The sequence below is a fragment of the Oryctolagus cuniculus genome, chromosome 14 (genome assembly GCF_964237555.1).
Source record: "Oryctolagus cuniculus chromosome 14, mOryCun1.1, whole genome shotgun sequence".
Lineage (NCBI taxonomy): Eukaryota > Metazoa > Chordata > Mammalia > Lagomorpha > Leporidae > Oryctolagus > Oryctolagus cuniculus.
The window spans coordinates 13,677,298-13,695,010 of NC_091445.1; the positions used below are offsets into that span (position 1 = coordinate 13,677,298).

Here is a 17,713-nt window from a genome sequence, read left to right on the forward strand (position 1 = left end):
TATGGGATATGTACTCTTTAGAATACTATACCGCAGTAAGAAACAACGAAATCCAGTCATTTGCAACAAAATGGAGGAATCTGGAACACATCATGCTGAGTGAAATAAGCCAGTCCCAAAGGGACAAATACCATATGTTCTCCCTGATCGGTGACAACTGACTGAACACCAAAAAGGAAACCTGTTGAAGTGGAATGGACACTATGGGAAACGGTGACTTGATCAGCATAGCCCTGACTGTTAATGAACAACTTAATACATTATCCCTCTTAGTAGTTTTTTTGTTTGTTCTACTTAATATGACTGGTTTAATTCTGTAATTAATACACAGTTATTCTTAAGTGTTGAAACTTAACTGAAAAGTGATTGCTGTTAAATATAAGTGTGGGAATAAGAGAGGGAAGAGATGTACAATTTGGGACATGCTCAAGCTGACTTGCCCCAAATGGTAGAGTTAGAAACATACCAGGGGATTCCAATTCAATCCCATCAAGGTGGCATGTACCAATGCCATCTCACTAGTCCAAGTGATCAATTTCAGTTCACAATTGATCGTAATGAAAGGACTAAGAGTCAAAGGGAGCACATAAGCAAGTCTAGTACCTGCTAACACTAACCGATAGAATAAATAAAGGGGAGAGTGATCCAACATGGGAAGCGAGATACTCAGCAGACTCATAGAATGGCAGATGTCCTAAACAGCACTCTGGCCTCAGAATCAGGCCTAAAGGCATTCCGATCTGGCTGAAAAGCCCATGAGAGTATTTCAGGCATGGAAAGCCAAGACACTCTGGCAAAAGATCTCTGTGAGTGAGATCTCAGTGGAAAGAACAGGTCTTCAAAGAAGGAGGTACCTTTCTCTGAAGGGAGGAGAGAACCTCCACTTTGACTATGACCTTGTCTAAACAAGATAAGAGTCGGAGAACTCAGAGGGCTTCCATAGCCTTGGAAACTCATGACTGGAGCATAGGGAGATTACTGATGCCATAGACAGGAGTGTCAATTGGTAAAGTCAACAACAGGAGTCACTGTGCACTTACTCCTCATGTAGGATCTCTGTCCTTAATGTGCTGTGCATTGAGATTTAATGCTATAACGAGTACTCAAATAATATATTTCACTTTGTGTTTCTATGGGGGTGCAAACTGTTGAAATCTTTACTTAATGCATACTAAACTGATCCTCTGTAAAAAAAAAAAAAAAAAAAAAAAAAGAAACTATCAACTCCCAACTTGACTCTCACTGGGATTAAACATGACAATAGGTCTGATCTGATTTCATCATCATTAAAAAAAATCATCTATTATTTTTCACTTTATGTTTCTGTGTGAGAGCAAACTGTTGAAATCCTTACTTAATGTATACTAAGCTGATCTTCTGTATATTAAGATAATCGAAAATGAATCTTGATGTGAATGGAAGGGGAGAGGGAGTGGGAAAGGGGAGGGTTGTGGGTGGGAGGGACGGTATGGGGGGGAAGCCATAGTAATCCATTATTCGTACTTTGGAAATGTATATTCATTAAATAAAAGTTAAAAAAAATAAAAAAAAAACTACTTGTCATATCCATCTAATAAAGATAGCTATAAAAATAAAAAAGCAAAAAAAAAAAAAAAAGATTTTTGTTGATATCTGGTTCAGACAGGAGGTACTCAAATAAGTAATTCCCAAGAGGGAAGAGTCATTTCAGCAAGGTGTGAGACAGTCATGTACATTCATTAATACAATTAATAGTTATTAATTAGTCAGTAAGTCATTACCCATTTAGCATGTTGTGTCTTATGCAGTTGACTAAGGAAGTCAGGTGAAATAGAGATTTCATAGGACCATGGTTGCACTACCCTGGCAACTCCCTTGGGCAGAATTTTCAAGGGTAACCAATTTATACCTCTTGAGAGAAGAGGGTTGGGAGGGATGTACTTCATTTGACAATTAAAACAGTGGGGCCAGCACTGTGGTGTAGCAAGCTAAGTTGCCACCTGCAGTACCAGTATCCCATATCGGCTCAGATTCAAGTCCCAGCTCCTCCACTTCCAATTCAGCTTCCTGCTAATGTGCCTGGGAAAGCAGCAGCAGATTTTCCAAACCTTGGGCCCCTGCACCCATGTGGGAGACCTGGAAGAAGCTTCTGACTCCCTATCAGCTCATCTCTGGTCATTGCAACCATTTGGGGAGTGAATGAGCAGACAAAAGATCACTCTTTCCCTCTCCCTCTCTGTAACTCCGCCTTTCAAATACATAAATCAAAGAATTAAAACAGCGTTTTGTCACATTGCTCTGACATTTTATTTTATTTTAGCATGCTAGTCATTTTTAAAGGGCATAGAGGCAGCATTATAAGCATTTGTGTTTACTATGAAAACTTTGAAGCGTAAGGCAGCTAGTTTTCTCCTTGCAACACTGCCTCTGTCTTTTTAGAATCCATCATTCTTTCTTTAACATTTATTATCACCTCTGCAGTGTAGTCATAACAGTAGCCTCTGAAAATCCAAAAGATCAAGAAGTTGAGCCCTGCCTTTAAGGGAGGGGGGGAGTTTATTTCTTGAGACGATACAGGGCAATATTAATGCTCTAAATTTTCCTTTGCTATCTATACCCTTCATTAGAGCACTTGACATGGTAATTGGAGAAAATATAAAACAGAAGTCACAAAGAGCATTCGATTTCATTTTTTTGTTTATTAAACCAGTATTTTATTTATTTATTTTTTTGACAGGCAGAGTGGACAGTGAGAGAGAGAGAGAAAGGTCTTCCTTTGCCATTGGTTCACCCTCCAATGGCCGCTGCGGCCGGCGTGCTGCGGCAAGATTTATTTATTTGACAGGAAGTTACAGAGAGGAAGAGACAGAGAGGTCACCGATCCTCTATTTCACTCCACAAGTGGGTAGCATGGCTGGAGCTGAGAAGACCTGAAGCCAGGAGCTTCTTCCAGGTCTCACGTCGGTGCAGGGGCCCAAGCACTTGGGCCACCTTCCACTGCTTTCCCAAACTGCATGCTGAGAGCTGGATCAGAGGAGGAGCAGCAGGGACGTGAACTGGCACCCCTGTGGGATGCCAGCACTGCAGTCAGAGCCTCAGCCTACTGTGCCACAGCACCAGCCCCTTCAAGCAGTATTTACTGAAGCACCTAACATATGCCCGAACTGAGCCAGGTGCCTGGGATACATCAATGAGTATAACAGCCAAGCGGAAAACACAGCATGTTGAAGGTGATCAGTACCGTTTTCTAAGTGTTGAAACAAATTATTTCCTGGGAGTTTTGTGTATCAGTAATAGAAACAAGGATAACTTTGAGAATTTCCTCTTGAGAGCCTAGAGCAACATGTTACATAGTTTCCTATCATTCATTGTTTCTTAGAAATTTAAAAATTCACATATCGGCCATTCTTAGTCCATCAGTTTGGATAATAAATAAACAAACTTATTTTTCCTGTTGAATCATTGAATGATCCAGATAAGAAAGCAGTTTGTTTTCTTAATACTCTGCATCAGTTTTATCATGATTTAAAAATAGAAGTTGTCTGTTTCTTGCAGATTGTGTTTCTGGCGTCGGCATATGCAAGTCCCCAGCTGGCTGAGGAGAGCTGTTCGGCCCTGGCTGCTGTCACTCATTACCTGTACCTTTGCCAGTTTAGCTGGATGCTCATTCAGGTTGGTACCTTGTTCCGGCCCCTCCCCTGCTCCCTGCATCCTTCCAGTGAGTCAGGGTGGAGTTTTCTTAGTATCTGATATGCTTTATACTGTGAGAGAAGTGATTCCATATAGCTGTCCCTGTATTTCCAGGAGATAAGTGAAAGGAAAACCCAGTAATCTGTACAACATTAGAGAGGATGATAAGTTTAAAGAAATGAGAGGAATCTAGCAGGTTGGAAACAAGGGAGTGGCAGGAGAGGAAGCTTGCAAGGGGAACCCTATAAGGCATGGTAAGAAGTGGGAAATTTTTCTAGGGATAGAAGTAGAATGATCTTAAGCAAGAGAGAGAGACATGAAGAGATGTGGACGTTAGAGGGTCTCTCTGTAGTGCATTGGAGATAGGCAATAGTGGATGGGGAAGCCAGTGAAGTACCTCTGGCTGTATCCAGGGGAACAGAAACATGTAGTGTGATCTAGGGAGGTAGCAGCAGAAGCAAAGGGAGGAGACAGCTCTCGCAATTATTTCTGTTAGTATAGAACTACAGGAGGTAGAAGGGTTGTGAAAAAATGCAGAAGATGGATCCCTGGGTGTTTCCCTGGTTTCTGGCATAAGTATTTGATGAATTGTGGTGCTGGGAACTGAACCTATAATTCCCAGAAAATGGAGCAAAGATTGAAGACTTATTTTGGGACATGTTGATTGTGAAGTGCTTGTGAGAGAGACCTCCAGTGGGAGGTTTGGGGTGGGTGGAATGCGCAGCATTGAAACTCAGAAAGCTGACCCACGGTATAAAAATGCACCAGGAAATTACTCAGAGTTGGAAAATGGAGCCATTGCTTTGGGAGAGATCACTTGGAGATGGAGGTTAGAGGGAAACCAGGAGAGTCTTAGCATCGTCTCCTAAGGGACTTGAAGCACTGAACTCTCCTCTCTTGACTGACATCCGAGAGTCTGTCTAGTATGCTGTGTAGATTTGCTTGACGAAATGGCTAGTGTGACAGTTTGCATGATCAACTGTATTGATCAGATGATTCCACTAAAAGCAAACCTTGATAATGTTCTCTACATAATGGTGTTGCCAAATCTTTCATGGGATAGAGATAATCTTGTGTTTGTCGGTACCTGTGTGAACTGTTTTATATACTAGGTGCATTTGGATACTTGGCTATTCTTTCCTCGTGGGGGATGTAAGACTGGACTGTGTAGTAATATTGAGCTAATGACAAAGCCCAAAGAAAGCGAGAGCAGTATTCTTACAGAATACCACACACGCTCAAAGGAAGGCATATTTTCTCAGGTGTGAAATGGAGATTGTGGGGGCTGAAGGAAAAAAAGAACTGATCTGTTTTATTAATAGAACCAGTAGGAACAGGAGCCCTGGGTCTAAACTCTAGCTTTGCCACTGTCTGTAAGCTTAATCAAATCCTTAACTCTCTTTAAGGTTTCAAATCTGCAAATGGAAACAGTAACTCCTAGCTCATAGAACCATTAATTGATGTCTCCTTGAGCAGCTTTAATCTTGGAATGTGTGTGGTGGTGTCCAGTCTCTCCCCCACCCCCACCCAAAGCACATACACAAAGAACAATTAAGAAAAATGTAAATCTAAACCATGAAGCTTAAATGTTTGCTGAAATCAAATCTATTCTTGAGATTTTTCTGGTTGCAAAATTCTTTAGGGGTTGATCTAAACTGAACCTTTTAATATGTGTGCTATGTATGTTATTTTTTTTTTTTATTAAAAGTTTCCTTTATTTTTCTGTTGAATCAAGCACTAGCTACCAGTTAGTTAAATTTTTTTGTGTGCCCTCTAAAATTTAGCACAGTTAGCATTGCCTTATCAATAATCAAATAGGTCCCAGTGGTTATGTCCATATTTAGATTGTTCAGGTGGTCAGGAACTCTTTTATTGGTTTGCTTTAGCTTTTAGTTCTTGGTTATATCTCCAAATGCGAAAGAGTTGAGAGGCTCCTGCTGCCCCCACAAAGAAATTAACAGCAAATAGACTCCAATTTTTTGGAATAATTACGAGGGAGTATCTTGACCAAATAAACCCTGTAGCCATCAAAACAGCAGACTGAGCTGTGCTGAGTTTTTCTGCAGGTCTTGCCATGTCAGCCAATCCAGCACACACCAATCCCCATTTCATAATTGGAGCCCAGAAGAAAACTGTGCGGGGACCTGCCGGGTGGTTGTACAATGGTCTCAGTTTCTCGGGCAGCATCAGCTCCACTTTATCCAGGAGCCGGTGGTAGGTGGCCCGCAGGCCTCGGGCGCCGGCGGCTGACATGTCGGCCGCCGAGTGATCGCGGGCAGCCGGATGGGAGCGTTGCCGTGTCCTCGCTCCTGGCTGACAACGAAGGGCAGCTCGTCCCTCTCCCTTGCCACAGCGCCTCGCGTCCGCTTTCCACCAGGGTGCCCTTCGCCGCGGCTCGCTTGCCCCCCATGTATGTTATTTATCTGCCTGCATTACGGTCCCAGTGGTGTGCGGAAGGTCTTTGTCCATGTCCCTGACCTATTCTGACTTTTTGATTAATGACTGGGATGGAAACACAGGAAACAGCTTATCAGATATGCAGATGACACTGAGCTGAAAGGAGATCTACAAGGACAAGGAGTTAAGCCACAGGCAGAACCAACAGGGAGAGAGTGTACTGTGACAGATTGAAAACTAGAGTGAAAGAGACATAAGCTGATGAGAGTTAATGTGGAGGATTGAAATTCTAGTTTAACATCAACTCGGTAGTAATCAAATGTGTGACCAAAATGCTTAAAAATGGTAACTACTGTAAGCGCAAAATATCACAGAGCCAGGTTGTGTTGATGGTGGTACAGGGGCAGCTCTGACTTACAGTGGTCAAGCTACCTCGGGACAGTGTAACGACTGTCACTGTCACAGAGCAGGTACCAGCAGGAACAGTCCCCATCCGATGGAAAGTGGGAAAGCAGCCGCAGATGAAATGCTGAGGCAGCTGGAGATAATTCACCTGGAAAGAATTTAGGGAGGTGAGAGGCTGCCTACAGACACCAGGAGGGCTGCTACAGGGAAGGGTGGACTATGTCACTGCATTTGGCAGAACCAAAATTTAAGGAAGCAGCTTTTGGTTCAGTTTAAGAACTTTTATAGTCAATGAAACTGAAAGTTTAAGAGACTGCTTCAAAAAGTAGAATGAATCCAATCACTGGAAAATATTCGAAGAAAGAAATCACCAACTTTAAAACATTTTCAGATGAACTTCTTGCTTTTGGGGTGGCAGTGGGAGGCACGCACAGGATGGATATGAGATTTTGCCCAATTTAGTGGGGTGGTATACTTTACATCTCTTCTTATGGTCTTAACGCAAGTGTGGCTGATGCACACTTAGTAAACTAATTATGTTTGTGTATGGCTGATGGTTTAGGAAACTATTTAAAGTGCCAGTGAAGTTTTAATGTCTTTCAGATGGTACACCACACATTTTCCATGGTTTGTGGTGTGACCACAGGGGAAAGATTCAATAACTTCTGAGTCCTAGGTAGGTTACTTCTAATATGTTACTTTGTGGTCAGAGGTTGTCACTTCACCCAAGTACATTTTACTATTTATAAAATACTGACTGCTAAAATCCTTTTTTCTTTTTTTCCACTAGAATCCATTTTTAAAATTTTACGTAGATGATTGGACTACTGTTAGCCAATACTGATAGTTAAACAGAGTTGGAAAAATATAAACCTTTAATGATTCGACTTCATATTTCTTAGCAGTATAAGAGGATACTAAGTATGTATATATAGTTTATAACAACAATAAAGATAAATATTTTTCATTTTTTTTATTTTTCAGGTAACATATTTAATTTACTTTATAGTCAAAGACTTAATGGCTCTACTAAATAGAGTTCAACAAATAAAAATAAAAGGCCATAGTCCAGCAGGCAAAAGACAAGGGTTATAAACAATAACCAAATGAAATGTTCGATTTCACTCATATAAATTTTAAAGTAGAAAATAACAACTTCTAATCATTGATCTCACTATGTCTGAATTTATTTTGAACTGCATCATATCTTCAATCTTAGAATACATTTAAATGACTAAGATGAAAAGTTATTTTGCTATTATATCATACAATTTAATCCTAATAATAATATTGTAGAATAGTTATAGAAAAATTTTATTGGTAATCAAGTTATATAACTTCTTGAGCCTAGATTTCCTTATCTGAAAAATCAAATAACTGTATCTTTTCTTTAAGACTAAGAAAAGATAAAATGAATTAATACTTGAAAGGAACTCATAATGGTGTCTGGAAGAGATGGCAGAATTCACTCATATCTACCCACTTTCTTGGTTGACTTAAGAAGAGTGGCTAAGACTGCATTGGTATTCAACTTTCATAATAGAATTGACATTTTTATTAGGGAAGAGAAGCAGCTGGAGATGATGGCAAGAGAAGGCTTGAGTGGGGCAGGCCCTGATGACCTACACAGTCTTAGCAAGCTGGGTAGCCAGTGATCTTATGTTCAAAGTGTGTGCACTGCTCATGGCAGCTCCACGCCTGAGGGAGCCTAGTCCTTTGGGTTCCCCTTCTTGTTGACAAATAAGTCACCCAATATATGGTGGGAAAATAGTCCTACTGTCTTGCTTGTTTTACTTCAGGGTTAAAACAATGCATGGATTTCCTTTTTGGCCGTGGATTTTGAGTTACCCTTCTGGTTGCTCCCCGTGCTAGTACTGTTCAGTGGAGTCAGTTCTTGGAGACTGTGGCTCATGTCTGCTCCAAGAATGAGTGACAATGAGAACATAGAATCTTGTAGCATCTTTATGTAGCTAGAAATTCTACTTTGATTTCCTTTTTCTGTTTTGATTTGTTTTCATTATAGAGCTAGTGTATGTTAATGGTATAAAACAAAATCAAACACTACAGAAATGTATGAACTAAACAATGCATCTATTCCCCACATGCTTCATTTTCTGTTCTGTCTTCAGTGCCAGTCTAAAAAGTAAACATCGCTAATAGTTTCCTGTGTGTCCCTCCAGAATATTCTGTGAATAGGCAAATATTTATAAATATATGAACAAACACATGAGTGTCTTTGCGTGTATATAGAAGTATAGTGAATATATTTATATATAGTGAATATTTTTGTATATATGTGTGGGCATGTATAAGTGTTTGGCTATCTCGAAATTCATAATACATAGTTATAATCAGTTTTCTACACTAAATATGGTTATTCTGTAATTTATTTTCTTGCCTCTGATTCATGAAATGTTTGTTCTTGCCAGTTATCTTTTGCTGTTGTAAACAATGTTTCCTTGAACATTCTTGAACTGTGGATATTTATTTACTCAGGGAGGAGCCATAGGATAAATTCTTAGAAATGATGACTTTTAGTGCTTACGTGAAACATGTTCCCAGTTGGATTGCCAGATCGAGAGTTAATCCAACAAGGAAAATAAGTCCTAAATAGATTATTTGTGATACTGGCCTGCAGTATAGGTAAATAGAAACATAATTTGGCTTACATATTTATTTGGCCAATTTTATGATTTCTTCCTGTCACCAAGTTTAATCGTTGTATAAGATCTGTTTTAATTATGAAAAATATCCAAACCTTGTTTTGTCTTTGCAGTCTGCTCATCTTGTACCTAAAGAGATAGCTTAATCCAAAATATAATATTTTATTTCAAGTGGAAGTTTCCTTGAACATATTTTTAATATAGTAACCGAAGTTTAGGATTCATTTCATAGTTGGATATGAACGTTTACTCTTGTGCCTTAATTTCTCTGTATAGCCAGGTTATTAAAGCACCAAATGCGTAGGTTATTTACTCCTTGATAGAAAAGCAATTTAGTGCCAGAGCGCAGCAGCAGGAAGGGAGAGGCTAAAATTAGCCCTGTTTTTCCTTTGTCATTGATTTAATTTGGGGAGACATCAAAAGTCCTAAGGACAACAAAATGGCAATTATCAAGATAAAAATGACATGCCAGGAAATACTGAATTCTCCAGTCCTCAGAAAGCCTTGCAATTTAATGTTAAGAAAGAGGGAGGAGAACTGGGGCAAGGACATGTGGTAACATTTCAGAGAGTCTCATCTGAAATGAATGATTAAGAACATATGGTAATGGGTGGAATTAATAGCACCCATGATCTCTCACTGCTCTGGATGCTATAAATCAGTGCAAGGATTCTGGTGAAGTAATTAGGAACCAAATATTAAACAACAGCCTGGATACCAATCTTAATCCCACTCACCACAAAAATTTACAGACTTCAAATAGTCTATTTTTAACTTAAATGCATTTCTCCTTTACATATTATTAATATACTGATGTGCATTATATGAAAATGTGGGTAATGAATTTGTGTTTATGGAACATAAGAAAGCATAATTATGACCTAGGATAATAAAAACATGTACAAGGTATGTCTTTGACTTATGTGTGTAAACCTTTGAAAAATGATAGGCACTGAAAATGTTACTATGAAAATAGATGTCTATACAGTACAATAAGTAAATGTATTTACAGACTTAAAATCTTTGAGTTTATTCTTTGTGTTTTTATTGCATGTTTATTTATGTTTATGTTATTGTATGTTTATTCTTTTGTATTTGAGCTAAATTAATTGGATGTTTTATTTTTAAAGGTCTCTTTCTTTGAAAAGCAGAGTAATGGAGAGAAAACAACAGGAGAGATGAAGAGACAGGGAGGGGAGGGATGGGATCTGATCTTCCACCCACTGGTTCATTCTCTAAATGTCTGCAACAGCCAGGGCTGAGCCAGGCCAAAGCCAGGAGCCAAGAATTCAGTTCAAGATTCCCATGTGTGTGGCAGGGACCCAAGCACTTGAGCCATCATCTGCTGCTTCTCGAGTGTCCAGGAGCAGGAAGCTTGATCGGAAGCATGGAGTAGCCAGGACTTCAGCGAACATTCTGATATGGGACATGAGTGTCACAAGCAGTCGCTCTATCTGCTACACTGCCTGCCCCATCTGGGTATTGTAGTTGATGGCTTGCATCTGAAACGGAATCCATTTAGATTCTAGCAGCTTCCCTTACTGTTTATGGTAGCATACTTCTTCCTCTGTTTCGTCCTGTGTAAAAAGCATCATTAAACTTAGGAGAGAGAGCTTTCTTCGCTAAGTAATACAGCTTAACATGAGGTATTCGTGTATTATCCAATTAATAGATATTGGTTTCTTCCTCTGTTAAGCTATTGAATTTAGCATTTTTAAGTTTCTCCCAGTTAACTCTTGTCCATTTTCATTAGAAGTTTAATGAAATAAATTAAGCCTATCCAGTCTTTATATTCTCTGTGCAGCAAGACACTACGGCTCACAAATTGCCTATGCTATGTATTTTTCAACATAAAATTAGTGTGCAGACTATAGTCCCGTAATCTGAAGGATCTTCAAAAAGTTCATGGAAAATGTATATTATGAAAATAATATGCACAGACTTCAAAATTTTCTTGAAAAAAAAAACATGCTTTAATTCAGGTTTTCTTGAAACCTGTTGAAGTACCCTCATACTCATAAACTAGGTTACAAAGGAGGATCTGTGATTTTGGGAAAAGGAATACAGTCAACGCTCTGTCATTGTTTTGTTTAAACTGTGGGAGCGCCTGCAGGTTTTCACTCCACTGCTTTAGGGTAGTCAACCTCAGTCAGATTTTCTTGGAAAGAGAAAGAGAAACGTGGTTATGTTCATTTAAACAAACTTTGAAATCATGAAAGGAATAATATGCATGTAGGACAATGAATAGAACCCATGAACTGTATGGGCTCTCTAACCTCACCAAGGACGTGAGCTAGAACAGACCGCAGGTCCACCCAATCTGCTCAGAAATCGCTCTTCTACAGTGTGCTGTGGCCACCCTCTTGGCCACACCACCCATTACAGTTTGTGTCTTCTCTGGATTCAGTGGGCTGGCTCAGGCTGTCATGGACTCTGTGGCAGATGCTTGGCCCAGCCTTGGGCAGGCTTCTCCTGAGAGCAAGTCAGTGGTAGCCAAAGGAGCCTAGGGCCCTGCTGCTCCCAGTGTGCTGGGGGTGGGAGGGCTTATGGGGTGGCGCTCCTGAGCCAGATGCAGATCTCACAATGTACCTACCATGCTATGTTACAATAAAACTCAGAACTTGAAATAAGTCAAGTGTAACAATCTTATGTGGGGCCAGATGGTGTTTCTAGAATAATTAAATGTTGTCTCAATGCACACTACTTCCATTCCACAGCTTTTTATAACAAGGATGTACAATGGGAGGTACTGTCTCCGGCAACTGGATTCTTTTAAGAAGGAATTTAATCCTTTTTTTTTTTTTTTCCCAAATTGACTAAAGCTCATGACATTTGGAGCTTGTTTTGCTTAACCAAGTATTCAAGAGTGCAGCCACACTGTGCCTTGAGCTCTTTGGAGCAGAAGCGTTGGACGTAAAACCCTCGCAAACGATGACGCTTGTCTTGGGCTCCCTCTGGGCTGTGGTGAAGGTCAGACAGCTACTGAGAGGCCCAGGGAGTCTCACTGACGGAACTCATGTCTGTCTGCATAGAAGCAGATGCTCCGAGATCGTCCCACCTTGATCTTGGGGAGTCACTGTAGAAGTCACTGACCCACTTGTCCCTTCCTTACAGCACCACTGAGCTACCCTGCATCAGGGAAGTGCACCAGCATCTGCATAATGTCAGTTAGTGCTTGTACTGGGAGCTTGTTTCCATTCTTCCATAGGCAGTATTGATGACCTCGGCATCGGGCACTTGACTTAACTCCATTGAAGTCTATTGGAGTCCATGTCTCCAATGCTAATTATCGAAGGGGGGAGGGAAGAGGGAAACTCTTGGACCCAATAATTTTTCCAAAGGAGTTAGAACAAATTTACATAAGCAACAACTCAAAACATGCTTCATAATTACAGATTTAAGCAGATGTACATAAAGATAGGGAGTGCTGGCAGGAAATAAAATTCAGAGACAAAAATCTCCAAGGAACCAAACACTTTTATCCTTCCCTGGTTCAGCCTCCCACTAATCCCTCCGGGCTGATCTGGTCGTTGGGAAGCCTCGGTAAACAGTGTGTGAAAGACTTCCCACGAGCCGGGCCTGTTTGTTCACATGGAAGGGCTTTCTACTGTGTCACTGCTGACTTGTGGTGTCAGCGCTTTGTCTTCTGTCTTTTACATCGTCTCACATCCTAACAGGAGATTTGAAGAAGGGGGTTCTTTCCCAGGGGGTGACTGCCCATGTGCTCAGCACTCCACATTTTTTTTTTTTGACAGGCAGAGTTAGAGACAGAAAAGTCTTCCTTCCGTTGGTTCACCCCCCAAATGGCTGCTACGGCCGGCGTGCTGCGGCCGGTACGCTGCACCCATCCGAAGCCAGGAGCCAGGTGCTTCCTTCTGGTCTCCCATGTGGGTGCAGGACCCAAACACTTGGGCCATCCTCCACTGCACTCCCGGGCCACAGCAGAGAGCTGGCCTGGAAGAGGAGCAACTGGGACAGAACAGGCGCCCCAACCGGGACTAGAACCTGGAGTGCTGGTGCCACAGGTGGAGGATTAGCCTAGTGAGCGGCGGTGCCTAGCACTCCACATTTAAAACCCCTTTTAATCTTTATAATAAGCCTTGGTACCCAGGATGTGGAGGCTCAGAGACTGTTGCTACTTGTGCAGGTTTACCCCCTAGGGTGTAATATATGTGTATAAATATGTATTTCTATGTATAGATACATATGTATTATCAATATATGTGTATAATTCACCTGTACTTTTACTCTTTCCAACATAGGAAGTTGAGAAAGATTAGTCCAGGGTATAGCAATCGCTGTGAAATTTGTAGATGTGATGTCCAGTGGTTACTGTACTGAATCGCAGTATTGGCATTGCTCATGGATACAGGAAACAGAATGCTAGACAAAACATGAGAGCTCTAGATTTGGCTTAGACACAAACTAGGGTTTGGATTGGAGGACAATAATTGACAGTTACAGGCTTCATTCCTGATTCCCCCATCCCCGCCCTGTCGACTTTTCCCTTCAATTTTTTTTTTTTTTTTTTTTTTTTTTTTTTGCTAAGAAATACCAGGTAGATGGTCTAAGTGTGATAAAACATTGCCCTTTCTTGTTTACCTCCCACTTGCTTGGAAACTGAACTTTGAGAGCATAAATGCCTACCCTGTCTCTTTCACTGATATACCCCGTACATAGTGATACTTGTACAAGTATCAGTAGATAATTGTCCAGAGGATAAAACAAGAGAGAAATATAACCCAAGAAAGGAAAACAGCCCCCACCTAGCCCCTGGTTGTACTTTGCTAAAACTCCATGCAGCCATCGTCACCCCACAGAGCCCGGAGCTGTCCTCATGCTCACTGGAATAGTGTCTGCTCATGCCTTAGGATGAGCACTCAATAAATACATTTTCATACTTTTTGACAATTTTTAAGTGTTTCCCTATCACCTGGCACTTGTTCACATTCAAGTAGGTTTGATATCAGCCTACTTTTTTTTAAATCTTAAGTTCTCAATCTTTATAAGGACAAGAAGCAAATAATCAAGGTTCAAGATATAATGAAAAAGGTCAACAACTACTAATTTTTATTCTATAGAAAATATGCATCCTTTTTCCATGTGTTTGGAACTTTTACAAAAATCTGTCATACTTTTAGGCCATAAAAAACTGTTGTTATAGCTTAAAGAAAAAAAAAAAAAAAGGCAGCCAGCATTTGTGACACACCAGGTCAAGCCACCACCCACCACCTGGGATACTGTCATCACACATTGGAGCACCGGTTCGAGTCCTGGCTGTTCCATTTCCCAACCAGCTTCTTGCTAATGTTCCTGGAGAAAGCAAAGGAAGACAGCCCAAGTCTATGGGTTCCTGCCTCCCATGTGCATGTGGGAGACCACAATGGAGTGGCTTTGGCTTGGCCCAGATCAGCCAGTGCTACCACCTGGGGAGTAAACCAGGAGATAGAAGTCTCTCTCTTTCTCTCTCACTTTCACAGTCCTTCTGCCTTTAAAATAAATAAAGCTTTAAAAACATAGAAATTACATAGGCCACATTGCCTTGTCAAATGGAATAGAACTAGAAATTAAACTTTTAAGCAAGAAAATTCTAATTACTAGTATATTAAAACATTTTGTTGGGTAACTTTTAGGATTTGAGATTAAAAATTTCAAAAACAAAAAATCATCCATTAAAATTGCTGTGCTCTGATACATTTCTTTAAAGTCCCATTTATAGAGTACTCACCCAAGATTATGTCCATGATCAAATCAGAACAAAATACAATCAATACACTGTTTCCTGTGTTTCCAGAAATTTGAAGTATCCTGGCCTCCTTAAATGTATGAAGGAGTGAATGTACAAATCGACTAACAGAATGCAATCAAAACTGTGACTAGAAGGAGTTGGTGACCCTTTATGGGCAGGCCTCACTCTTGCAGCCCACAGCAGGTGAGCTTGTGTCCTGCGCCATTAACCCGATGCCCTTCTCTCTGGTTGCCTTCCTCAGTCGGTGAATTTCTGGTACGTGCTGGTGATGAACGACGAGCACACGGAGAGGCGCCATCTGCTGTTTTTCCTTCTGAGCTGGGGACTGCCGGGCTTCGTGGTGATCCTCCTCATAGTGGTTTTGAGAGGAATCTACCATCAGGACATGACGCAGATCTACGGACTCGTTCATGGAGACCTGTGAGTACCTTCAGGGCAGCGCACTGCCTTCTCGGCTTTCTTGGGCTTGCACTGCTTTGTTAGTAGTCAGTGGAAGCTGTTGCCTAAGAGGTAGGCTGGAAGGAGTGCCAGGAAGATCTTTGCTCTCCTGCCAAGCTCTCTGAAGCTCTGTTTGCTCTAATTATTCCTCTTAATAAGAAGCTATCACGTCTCGAGTTCCTTTGATGGAAGCCTCCTTCTCAGGTGAGCTGGTGCATCAAACAGTGCATAGTAATTTGTACCTTAGCATAATTTACTTTATTATATTTGGCAAGCAATAATATCTAGTGAAATTGGGCCACCATAACAATTCTGATAAAGAATTAGTGAAAAAGTTTTTGATGAATTCCTTATCTAAGGGATATGTGTCAAGTGGAGGGAGAAGAGATGGGAATGGCAGACGGCAGCGCTCATAGCATCCTTAGTACCAGGAGAATGTACCAGGGTGAACAGTGTGTCTGCAAATGTACACGGGAGCCAGACAAGGTCAACTCCGTTCTTCTTAGACATTCTTGTTAAAGTACTCTAGTAATCTTGAAAACTAACCCTTTTGTCCATAGACAGACACACACACAACAGAATCTAGTGTCTCATAACTTTGAGGACTGCTCAACTACTTTTATGGACTCCACATGAGAAAACACACTAATAATAATAGTAAATAATAATAAAATTTGCTCCATGGTATAATGAAGATAGGCCACAAAATAAAATTCTAATAAAGGCCTGCTTACCATCTTTTGAAGACGGCAGTATGAAATTAACACACAGGTCACTGTGAAGATAAAAATTAGTAAATAAATGTGAAACATCTTTGAAGTTCAAGTACTATAGAAGCAGATGTCCTTTGGTGAGATGGGCTGGGTCCAGGCTCTTGTCTCCTACAGGAGGAAAAATTAAAGGAAGAAATACTGGTAAAGGGCAACAGAAGCAAGATTTATTTTTATGCAAATCGAAAGTGCACACTTAGGAAGGCAGTGCAGGCACACTCAAAGAGTTGCACTCAACAAGGTTTGGGTCTGTCGCTTGCAGGGATGGGGAGCTTTTTCTGCCATGGGCCATTTGGATAGTTATAACAGCATTCACAGGACATAAAAAAATGATCCGCTTAAAAACTGGCTTGCTGTAGACTCATTAGATTTTGAGTTCTGCCTGCCATTGACTTTGTAGTGCAAGACCAAATGATTTCAGACACCTTACAAGACTCATGGGCAGACGTTCCCCACTCCTGCTAGGATCTGGAAGCATAGGGTACAGTGTCTGGAGTAGGGCTTACTTGAGTATTCAAAGGGGCAGAGTTTGGGGCAGGGCCTGAGTGCTTCTCATTTCCTTGCTCTCTTCTGGAAATCTGGGTGTGTCATGTTGGTTATTTTTTGCCCATGGCAGTTAAAGATGAGGAAATAGAGGCAGGTGTGTTTTTTTTTTTTTGGGGGGGGGGGGCTTCATAGAAGGTGGCCAGTGGCTGTGTCAGTGCAGCTGGAGCTGCAGGGAGGAGCAGGCAACCTCAGCCCCTCCTCATTAGCTACCTCCCTGCCTCCTTTGCTGTCAGTCACATTAGAGCTTCTGATCAATTATATACTTAACAAATTCTCACATGGACATGAAATTGTGTTTCACACATGAGCAAATGCAGACACATACTCCATACCACAGTGGGCCGAAGACTGCAACACACACACACACACACACACACACACGGTATGTAGTTGTGTCTTCTCTTTATTAACGTTCAAGAAGGTTCCTTTATACTAAAGACTGTAGAGTTATAAGGTACTTGCTTTATCCATATTAAGTTATAAAAGTCTGCAATCTTCTCCAAAGGACTGATGTTACTGCTTTGTAGCTCTTACTACCCCTGGCTTGAATTTCAACCTTGGGCTTGCAGGATTAATTTCAGACATTTCTGCGTCATTCTTGGTTAAGTAGAAAGGAACCAGGAGGCAAGCCCTGATGGCAGCCTCTGATCCTTTGTTTCCTGAGTTCCCTGGCAGGACAGGACTTCCCTGGGGCGGTGTTCGCATTCCTGTGTACCCACTGAACCTTGGAACCTTGATAGGTAGGCCCTGATGAAAATGATGTTAACGAGGAGAGACTTTCTTGATGCTTCTAAAAGGAGTTTTAAAGGAAAAAGTGCACAAGTATGTGAGACTATCCAAATGAACTCACTCTCAAAATATTTGCCTTTTTAAGCTCTTTCAAATTATTCTCTGACCAGTTAAATTATAAAAAGTGAAATATAAAATATATTCACTCTACCTGATTTTACTATTATAAAAGTATTAGACCAAAAGTGACTAATCTTTCCAAGCACTATACATTACTTTTGTCCTTAATTCACTTAGAGTATTCCTAAATCATCCCCATGCAAATTTACTCCAGTTTTTTTAAAATT

General features: G+C 40.8%; 2 protein-coding genes across 2 annotated transcripts in view; one reads left to right on the forward strand and one right to left on the reverse strand.

Moving 5' to 3' along the window:
• ADGRV1 (adhesion G protein-coupled receptor V1) overlaps positions 1-17,713 on the forward strand; it is a 597,653-nt gene that overhangs the window by 402,497 nt on the left and 177,443 nt on the right. Inside the window, exons 84-85 of the mRNA XM_070056453.1 lie at positions 3,535-3,651; positions 15,125-15,303. Of these exons, the coding sequence (XP_069912554.1) occupies positions 3,535-3,651; positions 15,125-15,303 (296 nt within the window). The remainder of the gene's footprint in view (positions 1-3,534; positions 3,652-15,124; positions 15,304-17,713) is intronic.
• On the reverse strand, positions 5,358-6,079 carry LOC138845137 (mitochondrial pyruvate carrier 2). Its single transcript, XM_070056454.1, has one exon. It carries the CDS (start codon positions 5,920-5,922, stop codon positions 5,539-5,541), a length of 384 nt encoding a protein of 127 aa, XP_069912555.1. The 5' UTR covers positions 5,923-6,079; the 3' UTR covers positions 5,358-5,538.

Coding starts and splice junctions, on each gene's coding strand:
- LOC138845137 (XM_070056454.1), bottom strand. CDS start 5,922: ATGTCAGCCGCCGGCGCCCGAGGCCTGCGGGCCACCTACCACCGGCTC.